The 22,346-nt window shown below is 43.0% G+C and overlaps 1 protein-coding gene and 1 long non-coding RNA gene across 2 annotated transcripts in view; one reads left to right on the forward strand and one right to left on the reverse strand.

Annotated features, from left to right (window-relative positions):
- LOC309345213 overlaps positions 1-8,219 on the reverse strand; it is a 33,471-nt gene extending 25,252 nt beyond the window's left edge. Inside the window, exon 1 of the long non-coding RNA XR_014158100.1 lies at positions 7,897-8,219. This is a non-coding gene — a long non-coding RNA (uncharacterized lncRNA). The remainder of the gene's footprint in view (positions 1-7,896) is intronic.
- Positions 1-13,694, forward strand: part of CABLES2 (Cdk5 and Abl enzyme substrate 2) — a 48,787-nt gene extending 35,093 nt beyond the window's left edge. The window contains exons 4-9 of the mRNA XM_081867786.1: positions 897-1,005; positions 2,815-2,980; positions 4,927-5,030; positions 6,594-6,700; positions 8,228-8,432; positions 9,920-13,694. Coding sequence (XP_081723912.1) covers positions 897-1,005; positions 2,815-2,980; positions 4,927-5,030; positions 6,594-6,700; positions 8,228-8,432; positions 9,920-10,060 — 832 coding nt within the window. The 3' untranslated portion in view covers positions 10,061-13,694. The remainder of the gene's footprint in view (positions 1-896; positions 1,006-2,814; positions 2,981-4,926; positions 5,031-6,593; positions 6,701-8,227; positions 8,433-9,919) is intronic.
- Positions 13,695-22,346: the final 8,652 nt, after the last annotated feature.

Genomic DNA, 22,346 nt, shown 5'->3' on the forward strand with positions numbered 1-22,346 from the left:
ACGCCGGCTCCCTCGGCCTATAGAGCGAGATGAGCGCCACAACCCAAGTCAGTCACGACTGGACCTAATGGCCAGGGGTCCCTTTACATTTACCTTTTAGCTAGTAAGACTTAAATACACATGCCTACTTCAGATACATGTGCGCATTAAGATGATAAACAGTATGTTTGGGTATCTCTTCAAATCTTGGGAGTTGCCTGAATTTTTTAGCCCTGAAATTCCAAGGTCATTGATGTGTTGCTTATGTCTGAAACTGATTTGTACATAATCATTGAACACATTCAATCCATTGTTGGCTTTGGATTTAAAGAGCCTATAAATGGATTAGCAAACACAAGAAAATTTATTTTGTGCAGATTTTTTTTTTTAAAGAAAAGGGTCAAGGACAGAGTAGACAAAGTCGGCAAATGGGTTCCCGCAGCTGGATTCACATCCATGTGGATTTTGCAATACGTAGTTGAAGCTCATGGTCTTCTCCCTGAGAATCCCACGTACCCCCCGAATTGCAGTTCAGGGATCTCGTCCAAAACCAGCAGTAATGTGTTCAGAATTCTGTGTCCAATCATGGGAATTCCTTGCAAAGTCGAGCTCTCTCTGTGTGTGTGTGTGTGTGTAAATAAAGTATGAATTACCCTCAAGTTAAATTACTTTAAAAATAGGAAGATCTCAGGGCCATTGCTTACATCCCCTTTGCTGGTTCAGTGAGTTTTTATGTCTTGAGCCTTTTAAGAACAAATGTTTATGGCAGCAGAGAAGACGTGGGAATTGGCCTCCTAATCTCTAGCTGTGTTGAGGGGCTTGTTTTTATTTTGTTTGTTTTTTGGGTTTTTTTACTACGGAGCTAGGATGAGAAGAAACAGCTTTAATTCCTGTCTTGCCAATTCTGCCCTTAACAGTGAACTGAGAATAGAGGGGCAGAAGCAGAGACATCCTTCTGGTGGCGTTTCGGTCTCTACAGAGATGGTGCTAGGAATGGAAGGGGTCGAGCTAGGAGCTGATGGCAAGGTAAGGAGCCCGTTGGCGAACGGTGGATCTCTTTGCTTGTTCTTGGAAGTTGCGGGGGCTCATCAGTTCCGGTACAAAAATCGAGAGCAAGCCTGGTGGTTTAAGCCCACATGTGCTCATAGATCCTCCCGCGGATCCTTCAGCTCTCTCTTGATGCAATTCAGACATACTCTTTTGACTTCTTCTGCTACTGTTTGGGCCGGGGTAGCCAACACGGCACCCACCCAAGCTGTTGGACTCCCATCAGCCCCAGGCAGCACAGCCAATGAGCCCCATGCTCTGAAGGAGAGATCTGGAGAAAGTAGCTGAATATCTGAGCAATGCCATGAAACTACGTTGTCATAAGACTTGGGTGGTACTTTTTTAACTTCCTAGGCCTGTATAGTTTGATCTCAAAGCATCTCCTCCTATGAGCAGATGCCAAATCTCTGTTTCGATTCATATATTCTTGTCGTCTTTGTATGCCAGTAAAGGTTGATTGAACTGATTAGGGCTAATGGGTTAGAGGACAGCATTTGAAAGGAAGCATATTGGCAACCTCTGGTCTAGACGTTTGGCTGGTTGCATGTGATCATAGGTAAGGTTGTTTAGTGCTTTCTGCTTCTCTGGCTGATGGGAAGACTTTTGCATTATTGGTTTCCACATGGGGAGCATGTTCAGTAATCAGCTTGAGTATGGCAGGAATCCTGTTATTTCACAGCAGTATCAGTTTCCTCCAAAGGAAATGGCATGTGGTTTGAAACTCGCAAAGCTCCTCCACACAACCAGTGAAGTACCTAAATGGTACTTTGGTGTTTCCCAAACTTGGATCTCCATTTGCGTTTAGACTACAATTCCCATCATCCCTGACCACCCGTCCTGCTAGTTAGGGATGATGGGAACTGTAGTCCAACAACAGATGGAGACCCAAGTTTGGGAAACACTGATCTAGATATTGCAAAACTGTCAGCCTGGTGCCCTTCAAAGGTTTTGGGCTACAACTCCCATCAGCACCAATGAGAGTTGTAGTCCCAAACCCCTGGAGACAGCAGACTGGTGAAGTCTGTGCCCAGACTCTATTTCTTCCTCCAGGCCCCATCCACGCAGGTGTAGCGAGTTTGGTAGCTAAAAGATAGGATCTGTTAATGTTCAATTAACCAAGGATCATATTCCCATCAGAGCCCATTGAAGAGGCATCCCTGACTGTTAGTTAAACCAAAGCCCAAGATACGGGGAAATCTCATTTGATCACCAGAACACAGTGAGCCTAGTTGATATGGTATTTGTCCAGTGCAATAACACTTTGGTGCATTAGGTTCTGAGAATCCATTTGTGGAGCATTTTGAAAGTTATTCCAGAAAGATGTTAAAAGCAGCAGTTCAATTCAACCTGAAACTATAACAGAGCATTAATGTAATCTCTTGTCTCCCTTTCCCCTATTCCTTTTTAGAATTCTGGATGAAAGCTATTAGGTCTGTGTGTGTGTGTGTGTGTGTGTGTGTTGTGTGTGTACAAATCATCAGATTTACTCTAACTGTAAACACAGTGAATTGGGGTCCAGCTGCTATCTGGGGAAATGGCAGCTATTTGTTTTTTAAATAGCTCTCTGGTTCTCCCCAAACTATCGGTTGCATTTAAGACACAGCAGTTAAACTGAGATAGACAGTCTGAAGACATAGACTCTGAATTAACTCTGAAGAGTTAATTCTAAGGGGCTTCCTATTAATTGCAAGAGAAGAATTTTTAAACTTGCAGTCCAGAGTTCAAAAGATCCCTGCAAAAATCTTAAGGTGACTATACTAACTTTAATTGGGACTGGCTGTCTTGCAGGTTGTGTCTTATGCAAAGTTCTTGTATCCGACAAACGCTCTCGTTGGCCGCAAAAATGATGTCCATGGTCCTGTCCCTGTGTGCCGAGCCTCCGTTCTGCGGAGTACTGGTGGATCAAGATACAAAACTGCAACAGCCAAAACAATACCTTCCACAGCAGATATTGGTAAATACTATGTGACTCCTCTATGCCCTTCTGTGGTCCTTCTGTGCTGACGTTGTTTTATTTTAAAAAAGGCAAAGGTGATGATGAAATAGTGTCAGCGATAGGTTTTGATTGGCCAAAATGAGATTAGGAGGAATCAGAGTATAAATTCCATTTAGAGAATTTGAATTCCATTTAGAGTATGTTAGAGCATTCTGAGCTTTCAAGGGTTCAAGGCCCTTTGTTATTAATAGTAGTAGCATTAGCAGTAATGAATAGTAGTATTAATAGAATGCCTTTAGTGTACATGATACTTTAGAATAATGAGCACAGGAAGGACAGGTCCCTGCTCAGAAGATATACAGTCCCATCTCACAATCTCCACTTGTATTCTGCCTGTCCAAACTAGTTTTCTGCCCATCTCACTGCCTGGTTCATGTGCATGTTTTCAACCAATTGTTGTTAAGGAAGAATGGATAACTGGGCTCCTTCAGCAGGAAAGATGGGATAGAAGAAGTTGTTGTTGTTGTTGTTGTTATCATCATCATCATCAATTTTGTGGAAAGTCAGACAAACAGACCAATCTGCTGAATTTCTCCCATCTTGTTATTTTTTTTAGTTATTCATTTAATAATTCCAAGAAGTTCCCAGGGCAGTAGTCCCTCAATAAGGGCTACAGACTTATATTTTTATAATCAAAAGACTAACAATTTCAAAAAGCAAAACTCTGCCTAGATAAGATACCAGCTTCCATGCCCCTGCAGGAAATATTCAGGCATGCTGAATATACACAAAGCCGCTCTTAAATGCTACCAGTTTAATCAGATTTCCTTATGGTTGAGTGGAATATTTCAGTCCTAGATGTTGCTTAATTTCAGCACTGAAATATCAGGACCATCTAAAAAGAACTATTTATTTGGGCTTCATAACCATATGTAGGCATAAGGATACAGGCAAGACATTTTCTGAGAATCAGGGCAATGCCTTAAATGGGTCTTATAAGAATCTGGGCAGAGTGCCAACAACTTTACTGTAACACTGAGCTGGCATTTAATAAATATCTTATCCCGCCAACATTTGGCTTTTGCAAACTGTTTCAAAAGTCCTAATTTATGAATGCCACCTTTTGAATTTGAAACTAGGAAGCCAGTTCCGCTTAAGATGGAGACAGTTATAGAAATATAAGTGGGACCAGTAAGAAAACCATGTAATATATAATGCTTCTGTTCAGGGTTCTAGGATTGTCCTCTTTCAGGATACGCCATTCCATCTAGTTTCCATTTGCTCTCCCCTCAAGTTGTCAGCATTCTGTGCCCAGTAAGGCCCCATCTGCCCTATATATTTAAAGCCATATAATACCACTTCAAACAGTAATGGCTTTCCTCAAAGCATCCTGGGAACTGTAGTTTGATAGGGGGACTGAAACTTATTGGAATGCCCCATTGCACCCCTGCCAAAGCCTCCTTATATGGGTTGCAAGTTCTCACAGAGATCTTGCGAGATCTTGCAGAGTGCTCATGTTGAGATTCCTGGGCCCTGTGAAATTGGTAATTCTGCCATGCAGGGATGTGGGTTTTTTTAGGTTTGTTCTACATATCGAGCTTCTGAATATAGAGGGTTTATTATTCATCATAGTGCAGAAACAAGCTAGACTTTGGGTTGAAGTGGTACAGCTGGCGATTGGTCCATCTAGTGATCTGCTCTGATAAATGGGTTCATTTATCCGTGTGGATAAAGTCTTCTTGAATGCTAATACTTTGTTTCCTAAAACCTTCCTTGGTTGTTACATGAACCTTCTCAAAACCACTTCTTCACAGCGCAAAATTGAATTATGGAATTTGTTCCCATATGATGTAGTGATGACCACTTAGAAGGGCTTTCTTGCATGTTTTTTTCCCTTTAAAGCTCTCCTTTACTGTGCCAGTGAACTCCTAGTACATTTCTTTTCTTTTCTTTTTTACTTCTAGGAAATGAAGTTGGTGAGTTAGCAGAGTACAACCCCAATCTCCTGGATGATCCTCAGTGGCCCTGTGGGAAGCACAAACGTGTCCTCATCTTTGCATCGTACATGGTACGAAGCTGGTGTAGAGCAAATTAATTCGCAAATAAGACATTGTAGGCGTAGTGTAGTACAGATCCTGGGTTCTGACTTCATACGACCCTGTACAAATAAAAATGTCTCATTTTCCAAATTTTGCATGTTTCATTTTAATTTGGAATTATAGCCACCCATCAATAAACATTCCTCAGGCAGCTTCCACACAAGATTAAATATATATATATCCTGTTTTCTGTGTGGGGGTGTAATGCAAGTTATAAAGACAAGTGAGAGGTGGTGCTTATTCCAGTCTTCTGGAAGCACAATGTAGCTTTCAGTACTTAGCTGTCTACACGAGCTGTTGTGGGAGGTGGTGTCAGCATTCTTGTCTCGATGCAAGGCTGAGCAGGTGATTGATTTCTTAATAATTTTTTGAAAATATAATTTATTTGCTGAATCACCTTGGCGTGAATTTACCAAGTGGCTTTGGGCAAGCCACCACTCTTCAGAGTTTCTTCTTCAACCCAATCTCCAGTATAGTGATAATAGTGATCTGCCATAACAAGATTGTTGCAAGGATTGCTGAGAATGTGTAGGAAGTGTTTTAAACCCATTAAAGGTGAACACAAATGCTAAGTATTTCCAGTTCCTAGAGGTACACACTGGGGGATCCTTAATCATGTGTGGCTCATGACCTTTCCAGGGTTATTTGACAGGTCACCATTAGAAAACAGGTGGTAGACTAGACAGAGCCCTTGTCTAATCCAGCAAGTAAATCCTAATGAACTCAAAAGTCCCACATTTCATCTAGCCAATTATACGGGCTCGAAGTGAACTGTTGCTTCACTGCATCAAAAGGTCAAGGCATGGGAGGGAAGGATTTGCCACCTTCCCTCACTCTCCAGTTAACCTCTAACATTACCTTCTAGGCTCCTTGGGAGTTTGCTAATAGTCCCTAGGGCGTGCTGCCGTAGAGAAAACCTGTTCAAGTTCCCAGTTTGCACCACTCTTGAAGTGCCAAGTATTACAGGATTAAGAGATTACCCAAGAGCTTTGAAAACCTGTCCTCGGAGAGATTAAAGTTTTCTCATCGAGGATTCTGTAGTGATGGCCTAGATACAGGAGTACTTGGCTGTAATCCTGTACAAGGGCAAATGATGGTTAATAGCAGGAACTTCCCATAGCAGGATACCATCTCAAGCCATCGTTGCTCTGAAGATGTGGTGTGGCTGATGCTAAGCTTTCAACTCTGCTGAGATCATTTGCAGTCCGACCTAATAATGTGTGGAAGACAAGACTTGCTCTCTGATTGACAAGACAGAGGCTAATAGTAAAAACCCAGGCTCATGGCCTCTTGGTCACAGAAGAAGGCTGTGCATCTTGTTAAAAAAGATGTTCAGCGCTGTTAGTTGTGAGAGAGCTAGCTGGGATGGGAGACCCTGAATTCAGCCTTCTAAGCACCACCTAGTTTGCCCCTTACTGTAGATTAGTTTCTCATGGAGACACTTTGAATCCTTAATCCTTATTCTCATTCTCTTTCAGTAAAGGCAGTGTAAGGATCTGTAAACCCTTTTCCTTTATTTTATTTTATTTTAGACCACAGTAATAGAATACGTGAAACCATCGGACCTTAAGAAGGATATGAACGAGACCTTTAAAGAGAAGTTTCCTCACATCAAGCTGACACTAAGCAAAATCAGAAGGTAAATTAAAACAGGGATGGTAATGATAGGAGGGTGCATTACTGTGTTTCTAGACCAATTTGAAACGTGGTTCTTTCTTCCCAAACAGTAATTAATATACAGTGGTGCCCCGCAAGACGAACCCCTCGCAAGACGGAAACCCCGCTAGACGAAAGGGTTTTCCGTTTTGGAGGCGCTTCGCAAAACGAATTTCCCTATGGGCTTGCTTCGCAAGACGAAATGTCTTGCGAGTTCCTGCGGGTTTTTGCCCCTCCCCCCCTTTTCCTAAGCCGCTAAGCCGCTTATCAGCTGATCCGCTGATAAGCCGCTTATCAGCTGATCCGCTAAAAGCCGCTAATAGCGCTAATCCGCTAAGCTGTCTTGCTTCGCAAAACGAAAAAACCGCTATACGAAGAGCCTCACGGAACGGATTAATTTCGTCTTGCGAGGCACTACTGTATATGATTAAAATACTTTCAGACCACTCTTATGTAGGTTTACTCAGGTGTATCCCAATACGTTCACTGGGACTTCGTCCCAAGTAAGTGTGCCACAATGGCCTCGTATAAACTTGGCTTGACATCTTGCACCATAGCTTGTCAAGATCCTATTAGAAAGCAGTGTACGTTGCTGGGGTGTGATATAATAGTTCTGTAGGTGATAGGGACTTCTTGATCATTGAAATCAGGGGTGTAAAACCTCAGGCTTAGGCCTCTGTTTGGCCCTTGATACTCTCCCTGAGGCCACACACTTTACCTGCTCTGCTTCACAGCCTCAAGTTATCACTCTGATAATGCCTCTTGCTTGCCTGGATGGCAGGCAGAGAGGCATAGGTGAGCACACGGATAAACTAACCAAAGCTAACATTTACATCCATTGCCTCGTTCACTTTTGTCCACGCATCCAGCCCTTGAAAGGTTGCCCAGAAAGGAGTATGTTCCCCTCAAGCCGAAGACGTTTCCGACCCCTGAGCTAGGAAGGAGGGGTTTTTTGATTTTGTGTCTTCCTTCCTCTTCCCATTTGGGTTAATACTCCTTTGGGCACCTGAAGATCGCTACTTGGTCACACCACACCCCCCATCTTTCCACTGATAAAGAGCCGTGCATGTTCTTTCCTCAACCCCGAAGCCTTCAAACATCAGCCAAGAACAAACACTGCAGTCTTAAGCAACTTCTCACTGTGGCAGCTATGTACCCATATCCTCGCTCAATGCCTACCTGCAAGATTAGAATGAGTTCTCCTTTCTCCAGATGCAAATAAAGTCAGAGAGGACACTTCAATTAATGCAGTCATGTGTTTGCAATTCAAATGTTACTGGGGCCTAATGCATATCATGTTGCTTGATCCACATCACAATGGATGTGTGCAAAAACAAGCCCTCTTCTTCCTCCTCCTAAGCATACACTACCTTCTGCAGTATACACAGACCATCTGGCAAGAAGCAGAAATGCGAATTCAAGAATTAAGAGTCTTGTTTCCTAAGTTGTGGTAACCTTTTTTTTTATATGAAGCAAAATTAGCTTTCTTTCCCTCTTTCTGTGCCCACAGTTTAAAGAGGGAGATGCGGAACCTGAGTATGGAATGCAACCTGGAGCCAGTAACTGTGTCCATGGCTTACGTGTACTTCGAAAAGCTTGTCCTGCAAGGCAAGCTCAACAAACAGAACCGAAAACTGTGTGCTGGTGCTTGTGTGCTGCTTGCAGCCAAGATTAGTAGTGATCTCAGGAAACACGAGGTCAAACACCTTATCGATGTAAGTATAGCCAGAATAACATCCTAAGAGTGTCCAGACCCCTGGAAATGCTGGTTCTTGCAAGTCACATTGTTTTCTAAAACTATGCATATAATTTTCGAATGAAAACATGTAATGGTTTTTAGCACTGAGACCAGAAGTAGGCTTATACCATTTTGACAGGAGAGATGTTTCAGGGTGATTGGCAGGAGTGAGGGATGGAGATAGAAACTTGCACCTTTTTCATGTGTCTGAAATGTCAACTCTGCAGGAGAAAGGGAAGAGTCATAGATTACTCTTGTCAAGGGAGAGATGAAGAGTTGCAACCCTGTTCATTTTGCTTGATCTCTTGACAGCTTTTTAATACCGTTGACCACGGCTCAGGGACTCAGGGTTGGGGACACTGTACTTCAGTGGTTCAGCTCCTACCTCCAAGGCCATTTCCATAATGCAGTTATTAGAGGACCCTTGTTTGATGCCATGGGAGTGGTCCTGTGGCATCCCAAAGGGTTCTATCTTGTTCCCTGTGCTATTCAGCACATAACTGAAACCATTGGGAGCTTTTATCAGGAGATTTGGAGCGAGGTGTCATGTGACTGATACTCAGCTCAATCTCTCAGATGTGTCTGAATCAGGAGAGGCAATTGAAGTGACCAGTGCTCAGAGGTGGTGATGGGCTACATGTACGACAAGTTGAAGGTGAATTCTGAACAGACAGAGGTGTGATGTGTCCTGTGTTTTCAAGTCTGAGAGACAGGTTGTTCTAGATGGGGTTGTGCTCACCTGGAAGGAGCAGGACCATAATTTGGGAGATCCAGTGCTGTCACTGGAGTCTTATCTTAGATAGCCTCAGTGGCTTGGAGTGCCTTGTGGCTGGTTTACCACCTGGAAGCTCTTTTGGACTTGGCATGGCATGGCCACTGTACCCCATGGTCTCGTAACTTCCAGGGTGGATTGTTGCAACATGCTAAATGTGGGGCTGCCCAACGTGGAAACTTCAACTGGTTCGGAATTCAGCAAGCAGGTTACTGGCCAAGTTTTCATATAGAATTCACATAGCCCCTGTTCTAAAACACCGGCAGAGATTGCAAGTTTGTTTTCAGACCCAGTTCAAGTTGCTTACATTCTTGTTTAAAGTCCTAAATGACTTCGGTTGCAAGTATCCGAAAGACAACCTCCTTACCTACAGACTCTTTCAGGTGTTAAACTGAATTTTAATGCTGCATCTTTAAATTGTCATAATCTGCTCTAGGATTTGCCCTTAGGACAAGTAAGGTATCTAATATAATAATAGTGCCACAGCAGCTTTTATTTCTCCTTTACTTCTAGCCCTAGCCACCACTAGCGCGTGGCCCCTGAAAGGTTGCACACAAAAGAATGTGGCCCTCAGGTTGAAAAAGATTGGTGATGGCCAAAATACCATTAAACATCTGCAAAACATACTAAATACTGGTGTAATCTGTAGCAACCAGCTCATGTTCTGTTTTACTGGTTTTCTGTCCTTACAGAAGTTAGAAGAAAGATTCAGATTCAACAGAAGAGATCTCATTGGATTTGAATTTACCGTACTTGTGGCTTTGGAACTAGCCCTCTACCTTCCTGACAACCAAGTGTTACCTCACTTCCGACGTCTTACACAGCAATCCTAGCCAAAGCTGCATTCTAGCAGAAGTGCCAGTACTTAGACAGTGATTTTTGGGTGTTGGCCTCTGGTCCTTTCCCGTGCCACAATATTGAACAATGTTGTGTATATACCCGACATGAAGACTGCAGTGGGATTTTTGTGGAGCTACCAAGATGGTGCAGACACCACAGATTCCATGTGTGAGAAGTGGCAGAAGTGAGACGTTGAACTTTGGACACTAAAGCACAAATTGTTTGCCGCCATTTGCCACAAATGCTGCTGGTCATACCTAATTTACCTTCCCACCCCCCACCTGTTTTCCCCCCTCGGATATAATCTGTTCTTCCCTTCAAATACTGCTACTTTTTCATTTCCTTAAACTTTTATCATTCTCCCCCCACACCCCTTCCTTGAATCTAAAAGAGCATCATTTCCATTCCAAAACGTCATATGCTTCCAATAGCATTTCTGAGAATTCTTGCATTTTAAAACCATGGAAACTTGTCTTCTTTTGCGGGGAGGGGAGGTGGGTGCGGGGCAGAAAGAAAGACGTGCCTAAGACTTAGCTGGGCTGGTACCAGTCAGTCTCTTTCTTGCTCTCTTTTTGTTGCTTAGTGGCAAATTCTGAACTTAAACAGCAATTTATCCTTTTGCCTTTGTTCACCTTGTGCTACAAGGAAAAGAATTCCATTGTATCTCTACTATCATTTCCAGAAGAGATGTATATTTGAAAACAATATTCTACTTGGTTCATGATTTAAAAAACTTTTCTTTTTTATTGAAACATTTCCCAAACATTGCACTTGTTGATCAAGGCAGCTATAGCAAAACAATTTCCATTTTATCTTGTCCTTCAGAGTGTGACTGAAGGCCCGTTGATTTTTATGGTGGTAATTTGGTCTTGTAGCTCCCAAAGGTGGCATCTTTTTGTCACAGCTTTGCTGTAGGCTAGAATGATGAACTGTTTTATTTATAAACAATGTATTCCATGTATTGTCTTTCCTGTGTGCTCTTGACGAGTGTGTGTGTCTCAGCTTGTGCAGCTGTCATTTTCTAAATTAAGCTGGTGAGACTAAATAGGCATGTCTGACTTCGATAATCTTTTGTAAAAAAAACAAACAAACAGAAAAATTGGTTCTTCCAAGCTTCTTGCCACTGTGATGGTTCTCATGAACCTGACTTTTCATTGCACATTCAGACAGCCAAACTCATTGAGGTTAATATCCAACACAGTGGCATTTGATAAAAATGATACAACGTCTGCCACTGTTAGCCAGGTGTTTTTGGCTTAACCATCCAGATGTTGAGGATGAACAACATTAACTTCTTGTGCTGTGACAGAAAAGTTGACGGCTGTTGAGTTTCTTTTCTAAGCAATATTGTGATACAAGTCAGTGTGCGTGTGTGTGTGTGTGTGTGTGTGTGTGTGTGTGTGATACTTGCCAGGGAACAAAATTAATATTCTTGGGTGTTGTGATTTGATATGTTCATAGATTTATTTATTTTTAACTGTGACTTTGGCCAGTTCTATACATCATGCAGAATGAAATAGTAGACAAAGGTGGCAGAATTGTGGGCTGTACCAGTGCAGACACAGAATCATGTTTTCAAGCACACAGTACACCCCAATGTGTAGTAAACCAGCACACTGGTGAGAAGCCATATACAGTATAAAGCGTTCTTCCTGATGTGCTCTTTTATTAAATACAGGGAGTTTCTCACACAAGAGATCATTCAAAGATTAATAGCTACCACCACAGCTGCAGTCTGAAGTGGTATAGTCCACAATTTTTAATATCTCTGCCTGTAGATTGTCTCTCAAAAATGGTTAAGTCAAGAGGGCTATATGACTTCCAGTACCCAGAATGCCATAAATTCTAACTGGTATATGTATTGAGCAGCCACGAAATAAACTAGAGAAGGGGAGAGAGAATAGCAAAGTTTGGTGCTAGAAACATTTGAAAAAGGGTGTGCAGTGTTCAATGCCAAACTCCAGATAAGATTATTGTACATGAAGAGACTTTCCTTGGCTTTTTGGTTCCTGTTTCTAGCACCTATGCATGAATATAAAACCATTTGGATAAATATTTTAGATAAGGCCAGCTTGACGTCACTGAAATTGCAGCAAACCTAGTTAAGAATGCTTCTCTGACCAAGGCTTGTGTGTTAATACATCTCGCTATAATAACACCAGTCATAGTATAGCATCTTTTTGTATAATGTAGTACAAGGAGCTATATAGCTTACTAACTAGTGCTGTTCAAAATGTGAGCTGTAGTATGCTTATTTCCCAGTAAACTTTGCCAATGCAGGACAACATCCTAACTGTTCCCAAGATAAAGTTTAGAAATGGCTTCACAGAGTGTTAAAACATTTAATCCTCTCCCTGAAACTGAATTTGCTTTTTTTAAACCGATCAGTCTTGTATCATGAACACAATTGACTTGTATTAACACACTGTGTTTGAGTTGAAATAGTTGCCAATTTATCCCACTCCCCAGCTGAAGCAATCATTACCTTGTCCAACCAAAAATAGGGGTGATGAAGTGAGAAGTAGATTGATTCTTTTGGGATATATTTGAGCTTCTGGAGGCTGTAAATTTCCAATATGACGTATGTCAATTTTGGATAATGTATTATCATATATTTAATTTGCACAGAATATTATTCAGGCTGTGGGGCAGAAAGATAAATTATTTTACATGTTTTAAGGCTTGATCTTCACTCAGAGCATGTTCATTGTTCTGAATACCCGAGGGAAAGTGCATGGGTGCATCAGTTCTGTTAGTGAACTGGATTTATAATTCTTCAAAGTAGTGAGTTCTAGGATGAAGACTAGCCTCCAATCAAGATCTGGACTCCTTTTTCCTCTCATCTCTGCACAAATGTACCTACAGATAACAGCTGGCCCATGTGTTAAGCAAAGGATTACCAGTACCCTTTTATCATATATAAGGTATGTGTTTGTATTAAGCCTTCAAAGATGTCCATGGTCCAGCATCATATACATAACTCAAGAGAAATGTTGTTTCAAGGGACCTAAAGATGAAGAACTGAGTATCAAATTGTCCATTTTGAACTCTGCAAATTGACTTGTATGTTGAGAATCTTATTGCTGTGACTTAACCTGTATAGAAACAGTTTGGCTCTTGAATCCTGTTGTGTATGTGAATTGAGGGGAGGGGTGTGGAAGGGTGCTGTTCACATTTTCTTACCTTATCTTTTTGGTTCATATTCTCAATCAGCTATGCCTCTTTGTGTTCCTTTTTCATGCAAAAGCTGCCACTGTGTGGTAAAAAATATTATTACAACCAAACATAGATCCACTGTAAAATCCCAGGCTTTCGTTGGAGAGAGATACTAGTCTCTTTAACAGTTGAGGTTTAAATTATGTAATCTTATGTAAATAATGGTGCTTGTCTACCTTCAGCCCAAGAAAACACTCTGGACTGAAGTTTGTATATTTATGTAAATAATATTTTTGTGCTGTCGTAAATTTTAAGTTCCTGCTTTGTATATTGTCTGATTATGTTCTTCCAAGGAAATGAATGGATTTGTTAATAAGATGCTGTGTAATTGAATGTTTTGATACCCATTTTATAACCAAGCACACCTGAAGATACTTCAGGTTAGTGTCATAAATATTCCTTTAAAAAACAGTTTGCATGTCTTTTTCTTCTTTTCCCCTCCACCTATGCAAAATAAGTAAGTAAGTAAAGACTACTATGGGGGAAATGACTAGATTTTGGAACATATACCAGAGATACAAAGATTTGTTACATTGGGGTGGGTTACCTAGAATTCTAAATAACCAGCTGCATGCAGTTTTCTTATACATTCCTGTTTTTACAGAGATGAACAGATTTCAATTGACACAATTTGTGGCAAAACTAGGAAAAACGTAAACAAAGTAAGGCTATAGCAGACATTCACATTTTTTTCTGCTATATTTGTGCTTTTTAATGAAACTTTATACTCTACCTTGAAGATACAAGCTTGCAGATTTGTAGTTGTTTTTTAAGCACATGCCATAAACTTGTAAAGTAAGCATTTTATGTTTAAAAATCCACCAGTATAAAATATACTTCGCATTGTTCTAGATTTAGTAGTGTTGGAAGTTGGCACACGTACTTTAGCACAAGGTTTCCCAACTTGGTGCCCTCCAGATGTTTTGGACTAAAACTCCTATCATCCCTGGCTATTGGCCATTCTGCTAGAATTGCAGTCCACATCTGAGCTAGCCCTGCATTAGCATATCTAGTCTACAGTACCAGAGTACAGTATTTCTAATTTTTGCAAAATAAAAAAATTCCTTCCAGTAGCACCTTAAAGACCAACTGAGTTAGTTCTAGGTATGAGCTTTCGTGTGCATGCACACTTCTTCAGATACACTGAAACAGAAGTCACCGGACCTTTCTATATAGTGAGAAGGTGGGGAGGGGTATTACTCAGAAGGGTGGTGGGAATGGGTGATTGGCAGATAGCTGCGATGAGCCTGTTGACGACTCTTAACGACTGCAATAGGTCTAACAGGAAAAAGCAAGGGGTGAGAAGGTGAAAAATGGCTTTGTCATGTATAATGAGATAAGAATCCAATGTCTTTGTTCAAACCAGGTCTCTCCATAGTTTTAAGTTTGGTGATAAGTTGCAATTCAGCAGCTTCTCTTTCCAGTCTATTTCTGAAATTCCTTTGTAATAGAACAGCTACTTTGAGATCTTGTATAAAACCACAGCGGACTTTGCTACCAAACTCTGCCAATTTGTCCTTACCCACAACAACTTCAAATTCGGTGATGACCTGTTCCTTCAGATCAGCGGCACAGCAATGGGCACCCGCATGGCCCCACAGTATGCCAACATCTTCATGGCGGATTTAGAACAACGTTTCCTAAACTCCTACCCACTCAAACCTCTCTTGTACCTGCGATACATTGATGATATTTTTATCATCTGGACACATGGTCAACAGACCCTGGACACCTTCCACCAGAAATTCAATGATTTTCACCCCACCATCAACCTAACAATGAATCAATCTATGCAAGAAATACATTTTTTGGACACTACTATAAAAATACAGGATGGGCGCATAGACACCACCTTATACCGTAAACCAACTGACCGACAAACATATCTACATGCCTCTAGCTACCATCCCAAACATACCAAACAGTCCATTGTATATAGCCAGGCACTAGGTTACAGCCGCATCTGCTCCAATTCTACAGACAGAGACTCTCACCTAAGAGATCTACAGCAAACCTTTTTAGAACTAAAATACCCAGCAGATGAAGTTAGACAACAGATCAACAGAGCCAGACTGATACCCAGAGAGTACTTGCTGCAAGACAGACCCAAAAAAGAAAAAACAAAAAAATTCCTTCCAGTAGCACCTTAAAGACCAACTAAGTCAGTTCTTGGTATGAGCTTTCGTGTGCATGCACACTTCTTCAGATACACTGAAACAGAAGTTTCCAGACCTTTCTATATAGTGAGAAGGTGGGGAGGGGTATTACTCAGAAGGGTGGTAGGAATGGGTGATTGGCAGTAATACCCCTCCCCACCTTCTCACTATATAGAAAGGTCTGGAAACTTCTGTTTCAGTGTATCTGAAGAAGTGTGCATGCACACGAAAGCTCATACCAAGAACTGACTTAGTTGGTCTTTAAGGTGCTACTGGAAGGAATTTTTTTGTTTTGACTATGGCAGACCAACACGGCTACCTATCTGTAACCAAAAAAGAAAATAACAGAACACCTCTAGTCATCACATATAGCTCCCAAGTTAAAACAGTACAACGCATCATCAGAGATCTACAACCTCTCCTGGACAATGACAGTTCTCTTTCTCAAGCTCTGGGAGGAAGACCTTTCATTGCCTCCAGACAGCCCCCCAATCTTAAACAACTCCTAACCCACAATAATACTATAACCAGACTTAACATGGACACTGGCACCAGAGCCTGCAATAAACCCAGATGCCAACTTTGCTGCCACATACACCCGGACAACACCATTACTGGCCCCAACAACATCACACATACCATCTCGGGACTATTTAATTGCTCATCGTCTAACATTGTGTATGCCATAAAATGCCAACAGTGTCCTTCAGCTCTCTATATTGGACAAACAGGCCAGACCTTACGCCAAAGAATAAACGGACATAAATCCGACATCAGGAACCACAAGACAGAAAAACCAGTAGGAGAACACTTCAATCTCCCAGGACATTCTATACAAGATCTCAAAGTAGCTGTTCTATTACAAAGGAATTTCAGAAATAGACTGGAAAGAGAAGCTGCTGAATTGCAACTTATCACCAAACTTAAAACTATGGAGAGACCTGGTTTGAACAAAGACATTGGATTCTTATCTCATTATACATGACAAAGCCATTTTTCACCTTCTCACCCCTTGCTTTTTCCTGTTAGACCTATTGCAGTCGTTAAGAGTCGTCAACAGGCTCATCGCAGCTATCTGCCAATCACCCATTCCCACCACCCTTCTGAGTAATACCCCTCCCCACCTTCTCACTATATAGAAAGGTCCGGTGACTTCTGTTTCAGTGTATCTGAAGAAGTGTGCATGCACACGAAAGCTCATACCTAGAACTAACTCAGTTGGTCTTTAAGGTGCTACTGGAAGGAATTTTTTTATTTTGTTTTGACCATGGCAGACCAACACGGCTACCTATCTGTAACTCTAATTTTTGCAGTGTTCTACTGATTTCCTGAGGCCAAAATGCCACTAAAGCCTGCTGTTCCTACTCCGTTTGAATTTTTTGGCAGTGTGATACAGATGTAAAAGTAAATTACATAATAATTACTTTGCAGTAAATAATTGAAACAAAGTTAAGTTCTGATGGGCTTGAAGAAAACTTCATCTACGTAAGCATGATAAATTAGTTACACATTTCATTCCTCAGCTGATGAGAAGTTGACTCTTCTCAGCAGCTGTATAAATAGAAAAAAAATCCACAAATAGCTCATTACGACCGCTCCAGTTATAAGTACAAACAGGGCATCTGTTTCAGTGCCTGCCTTTTTATGCCAGTTGATCAGCGATATATTTAGATAAGTGACCAGAGTTGAGTTGCCCATTCAAAATGTTGCAGAAGCAAGCAACTTGAGAAGGTTTGGGAGCACAACAATTGCAACCCTTATTATATGTCTTTCTGTAAGTGCCTGCCTTTGCAGATAGATATATATTTTTTTAAAGGATCTGCCTGTAGTAATTGGGGGAGGGTGCTACTGCTTTTTCTGGACTAACTAGAGCTCTGCTTTCGTAATGTTGGGGTCCAGATAGAAAAAAATTCTCTGGATCTAGGGTCTTGCCATGTAGCATTGCATCCATTATTTTTATTCAATTAACAAAAAACATTTGATTTAATATCCGGCAATGCAGCATCGAGCTCATGCACTGTGGCAAATTTAAAATGGCCGCTTGTAGTCACTAAGTTTTGAAGTTGCAGGACAAGTGTCAGCCCTAGCAGGCCATGCTTGGTGGGTGGGTTCCTAGGCCCAGTAACTGTCCCAAGAATGCTGTATCCCAAATTTTTCATAGAAGAGGTTATCAAAATGGACTTGATAAATTTTCTTTCAGAACTTTCCTCTAGCACCCTACAGTACAGTGTGTATCACAGCTAGGTGCGTGGAGCATTGGAGCATATAATACTAATTAAAAGCATGTATATGCATTTCACAACTGTCTACAAATGCAAATAAAATGCAAAGCACATGTGCTACAGAGCTGGCTAGTCGACAGCTAGGGTTGCCATATTCACTTAAGGACTCAATTTTAAAACCGTGTTTATGGAAGGCAATCTTACTCGGCTATGAGTGATTGCCAAAGAATAAGATTCCCAAAATCCGGACAAGGTTGTTGAGTTGCTTTGACACCAACACCCGAAGTTGTTGATTTTATTTTGGGAACATCTGTTGAAATGTACAGTTTTGGGGGCTTTGGAATTTTTAAGGCATTTACGTACTTGCCATCATCCAGGTTTTCTCAGACATTTTACTTCTAGAAAGAGAGGTGCCAGAATTCACCATGAACGCCTCCCTTTTTCTATTCTAATGGCAATGGCGCCCACCTGAGAAGTGCCGGAACGGAGTTCCCCTGAGCCAACAAAAAAAGCCCCGAGTGTACCATCACCGGAGCAAAATAATTTTCAGTGAGTATTTTCCTTCCCTTGCCAGGGGCAGACTTTGGTCTTTCAAATTTCAGTGGCACCCTCTGCAAGGCTAAAATTCGGGCAGGGGAGTATCCTTCGCCTTGCCTTCCATTCTGCTCAATTCACAATGTCCTTGTGACGCCCCATGACACCCACTAGGCTTGTGGCGGAAAGGGTCCTTGCACACCTTAAACCCACCTCCTCTGCCCTCACACGCCAACATGGAACTCTGCACACTTCAACTTACTCCTCTTGCCAGCGACATTTAAACCAACTTGATGGGAGCGAACATGTGCTCCAAATGCGCTTTAAAGCTCTACACGCAGTTTGTGCGCACAGTCCATTATTTTCCTTGTTGTGATATATGAGGTAACATGGTGTAGCCTTATGAGGCTTTGCCCTCGGGTGGGAAAAATATTGCGCTTGGGAAAGGGAAGTGGGAGTCAACAGACGCTGAAGGAATAGTTTCGGAGAAAAGGCTTTTATTTCTACCATCCATGAACTGGTAGAAGGAGCAAGTGTGATACGTCACAAAAAGCATGCACGAAATTCACAGTCATGTGCACAAGCATATACAGTGGTGCCTCGCAAGACGAAATTAATCCGTTCCGCGAGTCTCTTCTTCTAGCGGTTTTTTCGTCTTGCGAAGCAAGCCCATTGACGGCTTAGCGGCTTAGCGCTATTAGCGGCTTTTAGCGGCTTAGCGGATCAGCTGATAAGCGGCTCAGTGGCTTAGAAAAAGGGGGGGAGGAAAAAAACCTGCAGGAACTCGCAAGACATTTTCGTCTTGCGAAGCAAGCCCATAGGGAAATTCGTTTTGTGAAGCGCCTCCAAAACGGAAAACCCTTTCGTCTAGCGGGTTTTCCGTCTTGCGAGGCGTTCGTCTTGCGGGGAACCACTGTATACCCCTTTCCAGTTCCCTCCTCCTTTCTCCTTCCTCAGGAGTCCTCTGAGCATGAACAGAAAGCTGTCTTGGGACTATTGGGACTCTTGGCACCCTTCCCAGGAAAAGGGTTTCAGAGTGTTCAGATATGTTTCAATCTCTTGTTCTAGCATGGTTCCCGGACAGAAAGTAAGTTGCAATGTGGTTCTTTAGCAAGGCCAGAAGGCATGAGAAAGGCCTGAGAAACAATGGACTGTTCTCTACCTTTGTTACAATCTGGGCGGGGGGGGGGAGGACCAGTGCCCTCACCCTCTTCTGCTCCCAGATTTGGCAACGCTTGTGCAGCAACGGGTGCAGTTGGTGCGTAGGTTGGAGGGGGCCAAATTATTCCTTCCTCTTTTGGGTCTGGCAAGATTGCTGTTTTTTCTAACTTGTACTTGTTGCCATTCTGGGCACAGTTTTGGCTTGGGCTAATCACAGTTCTATTTTTCCTAAGCCATGGGGGACGGTCAGGAACTTCACATAAGTGTTGGAGTCTATTTTTCATCAGGTTTTTAAATCCCCAATCTTCTCCCTTTGTGGCATCTTTCCAGTTTGTTCAGGAAACATCGCAGGGGGGTATTGGGAGTTGTTTTACTGCTTTTTCTCCATGACCCTGGGACCCTGGAACACTTGGACACTGGGATACTGGGACACTGGGATACTGGGACACTCAGCCCTCCTAGTCAACGGCGTAGCGTGGGTTATCAGCACCCGGGGCAAGGCAAGTAATTTGCGCCCCCTAACCCGGGGCAAGGCAAGTACAGTAATTTACTCTCCCAAGCAGCAGCAGCGAGGCTTCTCTTTCCCCCGCGCTCTCCCGGAGCTGCCTCTTTTCTTTCCTTTTTTCCCTTTCTCCAAGGCTTTTCGCTTTCTCTCCTTAATTGATTCCCCCTCCACACCACGGCATTTCCTGGCTGCTTCCCCCCCCCTTCCCCTCTCTCTCCTCCTCGCTCTGCTTGCCTTGCCCTGCCCTGCCTGAGGGCGCCCTGAGGAGACTCCGCTCTCCTTTTTGACCAGGCGAGGTGGAAAAAAGGGGGGAAAGTCTCTTCCCGCCCCCTCGCCAGACTCCCTGCTCGGCTCGGCTCATTACCCAGGTGGCCAGTGGAGAGAGAGCCGCAATTACCATAAAGCTCCTCTCCCTCCGCTTCGCCAAGCTGTCAAAGCCCGGCAGCAGCGGCAACAGCAGGCGCAGCCAGACCCCCGCCAGCCAGCCAGCCCGCCCGCCCGGCTTCCTCTCCTTTTTTTGCCCGCGGCAGAAGGCTTCGCTCTCCCCCTTCCGCGACCTCCTCGCCAAGCCGAGCGAGCGCGGGCTCCCTAACCCGTGGATTTTAGTAGGGGCAGAGAGCTGCTAGTGCGAGCGCCCCCCCCGCCCATGTTGCGCCCGGTGCGGCCGGCCCCCCTGGCACCCCCCACGCTACGCCACTGCTCCTAGTTATTTTTTCAATCAGTCACAGGCCAGACGTTGCTTTCAGCGTCTCACACACTCAAAACATTCACTGGAGTGTTCCACACGCACATTCAGAAAAACCCATGCACCTCCCCCAATCCCCTTTTTACCAACACCAACACCAACACCACAACCACAACCACAACCGGCAGCGCTTAGACTTTGACCGGGGCCCAGCAGCACCCTTTTTGCTGCTTTTCTGGGCAACACCAAAACCAGTGGCACTTCTTCTACCCTGCTGGCGGAGCTGATCAAACTCTCTTTGCTCCCACCTAACCCTGTGGAGCTTACCTTGTCCTCTAGGTATCTTCTTTCGGCCGTTGCTTTTCCTCCGGTCCTTGCAGTGTGTCCACTCAGGAACGGGTGGCAATTCCTCCCACGAACTTGGCAGGATGTGCACTGGAACTGCTGACACGAACCGAGCTGTTCACCGCAGGGACGCCTTGAACCCACATCCCTTATCCTTAGGGAATCTGTGGTTCCCGGCCAAACGCACCAAGAAATGTAGCCTTATGAGGCTTTGCCCTCGGGTGGGAAAAATATTGCGCCTGGGAAAGGGAAGTGGGAGTCAACAGACACTCAAGGAATAGTTTCGGAGAAAAGGCTTTTATTTCTACCATCCATGAACTGGTAGAAGGAGCAAGTGTGATAAGTCACAAAAAGCATGCACAAAATTCACAGTCATGTGCACAAGCATATATATATATATATATATACCCCTTTCCAGCTCCCTCCTCCTTTCTCCTCCCTCAGGAGTCCTCTGAGCATGAACAGAAAGCTGTCTTGGGACTATTGGGACTCTTGGCACCCTTCCCAGGAAAAGGGTTTCAGAGTGTTCAGATATGTTTCAATCTCTTGTTCTGGCATGGTTCCCGGACAGAAAGTAAGTTGCAATGTGGTTCTTTAGCAAGGCCAGAAGGCATGAGAAAGGCCTGAGAAACAATGGACTGTTCTCTACCTTTGTTACAGTGGTGCCTCACAAGACGAAATTAATTCGTTCCGCGAGTTTTTTCGTCTTGCGATTTTTTTCGTCTTGCGAAGCACGGACTTTGGGAAAGCTTCCAAAATCACCAAAGTCTTCAAAAACCTCAAAAAAGGCCAACACCACCCCGTGCTATGAGTTGCTCCTCGAAGTGAATGCACGGTTTTAAGAAAAAGGAAACAAACTTGCAAGACAAAGGAAACAAACTTGCAAGACGTTTCCGTCTTGCGAATCAAGCCCATAGGGAAATCCGTCTTGCGAAGCGACTCAAAAAACGAAAAACTCTTTCATTTTGCGAGTTTTTTGTCTTACGAGGCATTCATCTTGCGAGGTACCACTGTACAATCTTTTTAGTTACAGCAAGCAGAATGTTTCTGATGCTTAGCTGCTGAGAAAAAGATTTTGAAAAGCTTTGAGAAGCTTTGAACCTGCTTTGATGGGGGGTGACTTCGGGCCCAGGTGAGGTCACCTGTCCTCACCTTCCTTCAGTGGGAAATACAAGTGAACTGTCCTCTCTTGCTTGTATCTTTTCCCTGCCTATTGATATCAAGCAGAAGCATTTTGCCCCGCTGAAAACATTTTTGTTCAGACAAGCCTACCCAGGTACTTAGGAAGTGATTTTAATCTGTTTTTAGTATTGTGTAGGTTTTGAAAGCACGGTTCTGAATCTTTCTTGATTTTATCATCTTCCTGTAAACCGCTTTGGGTTATATTCTCAATCAAAAGGGGCATTAAATGTTACAATAATAATATCATTTGCTCCCTTCATTCTCCTCAGCGAG

The sequence above is a fragment of the Podarcis erhardii genome (assembly GCF_964252035.2).
Source record: "Podarcis erhardii genome assembly, chromosome: 6".
Classification (NCBI taxonomy): Eukaryota; Metazoa; Chordata; class Lepidosauria; order Squamata; family Lacertidae; genus Podarcis; species Podarcis erhardii.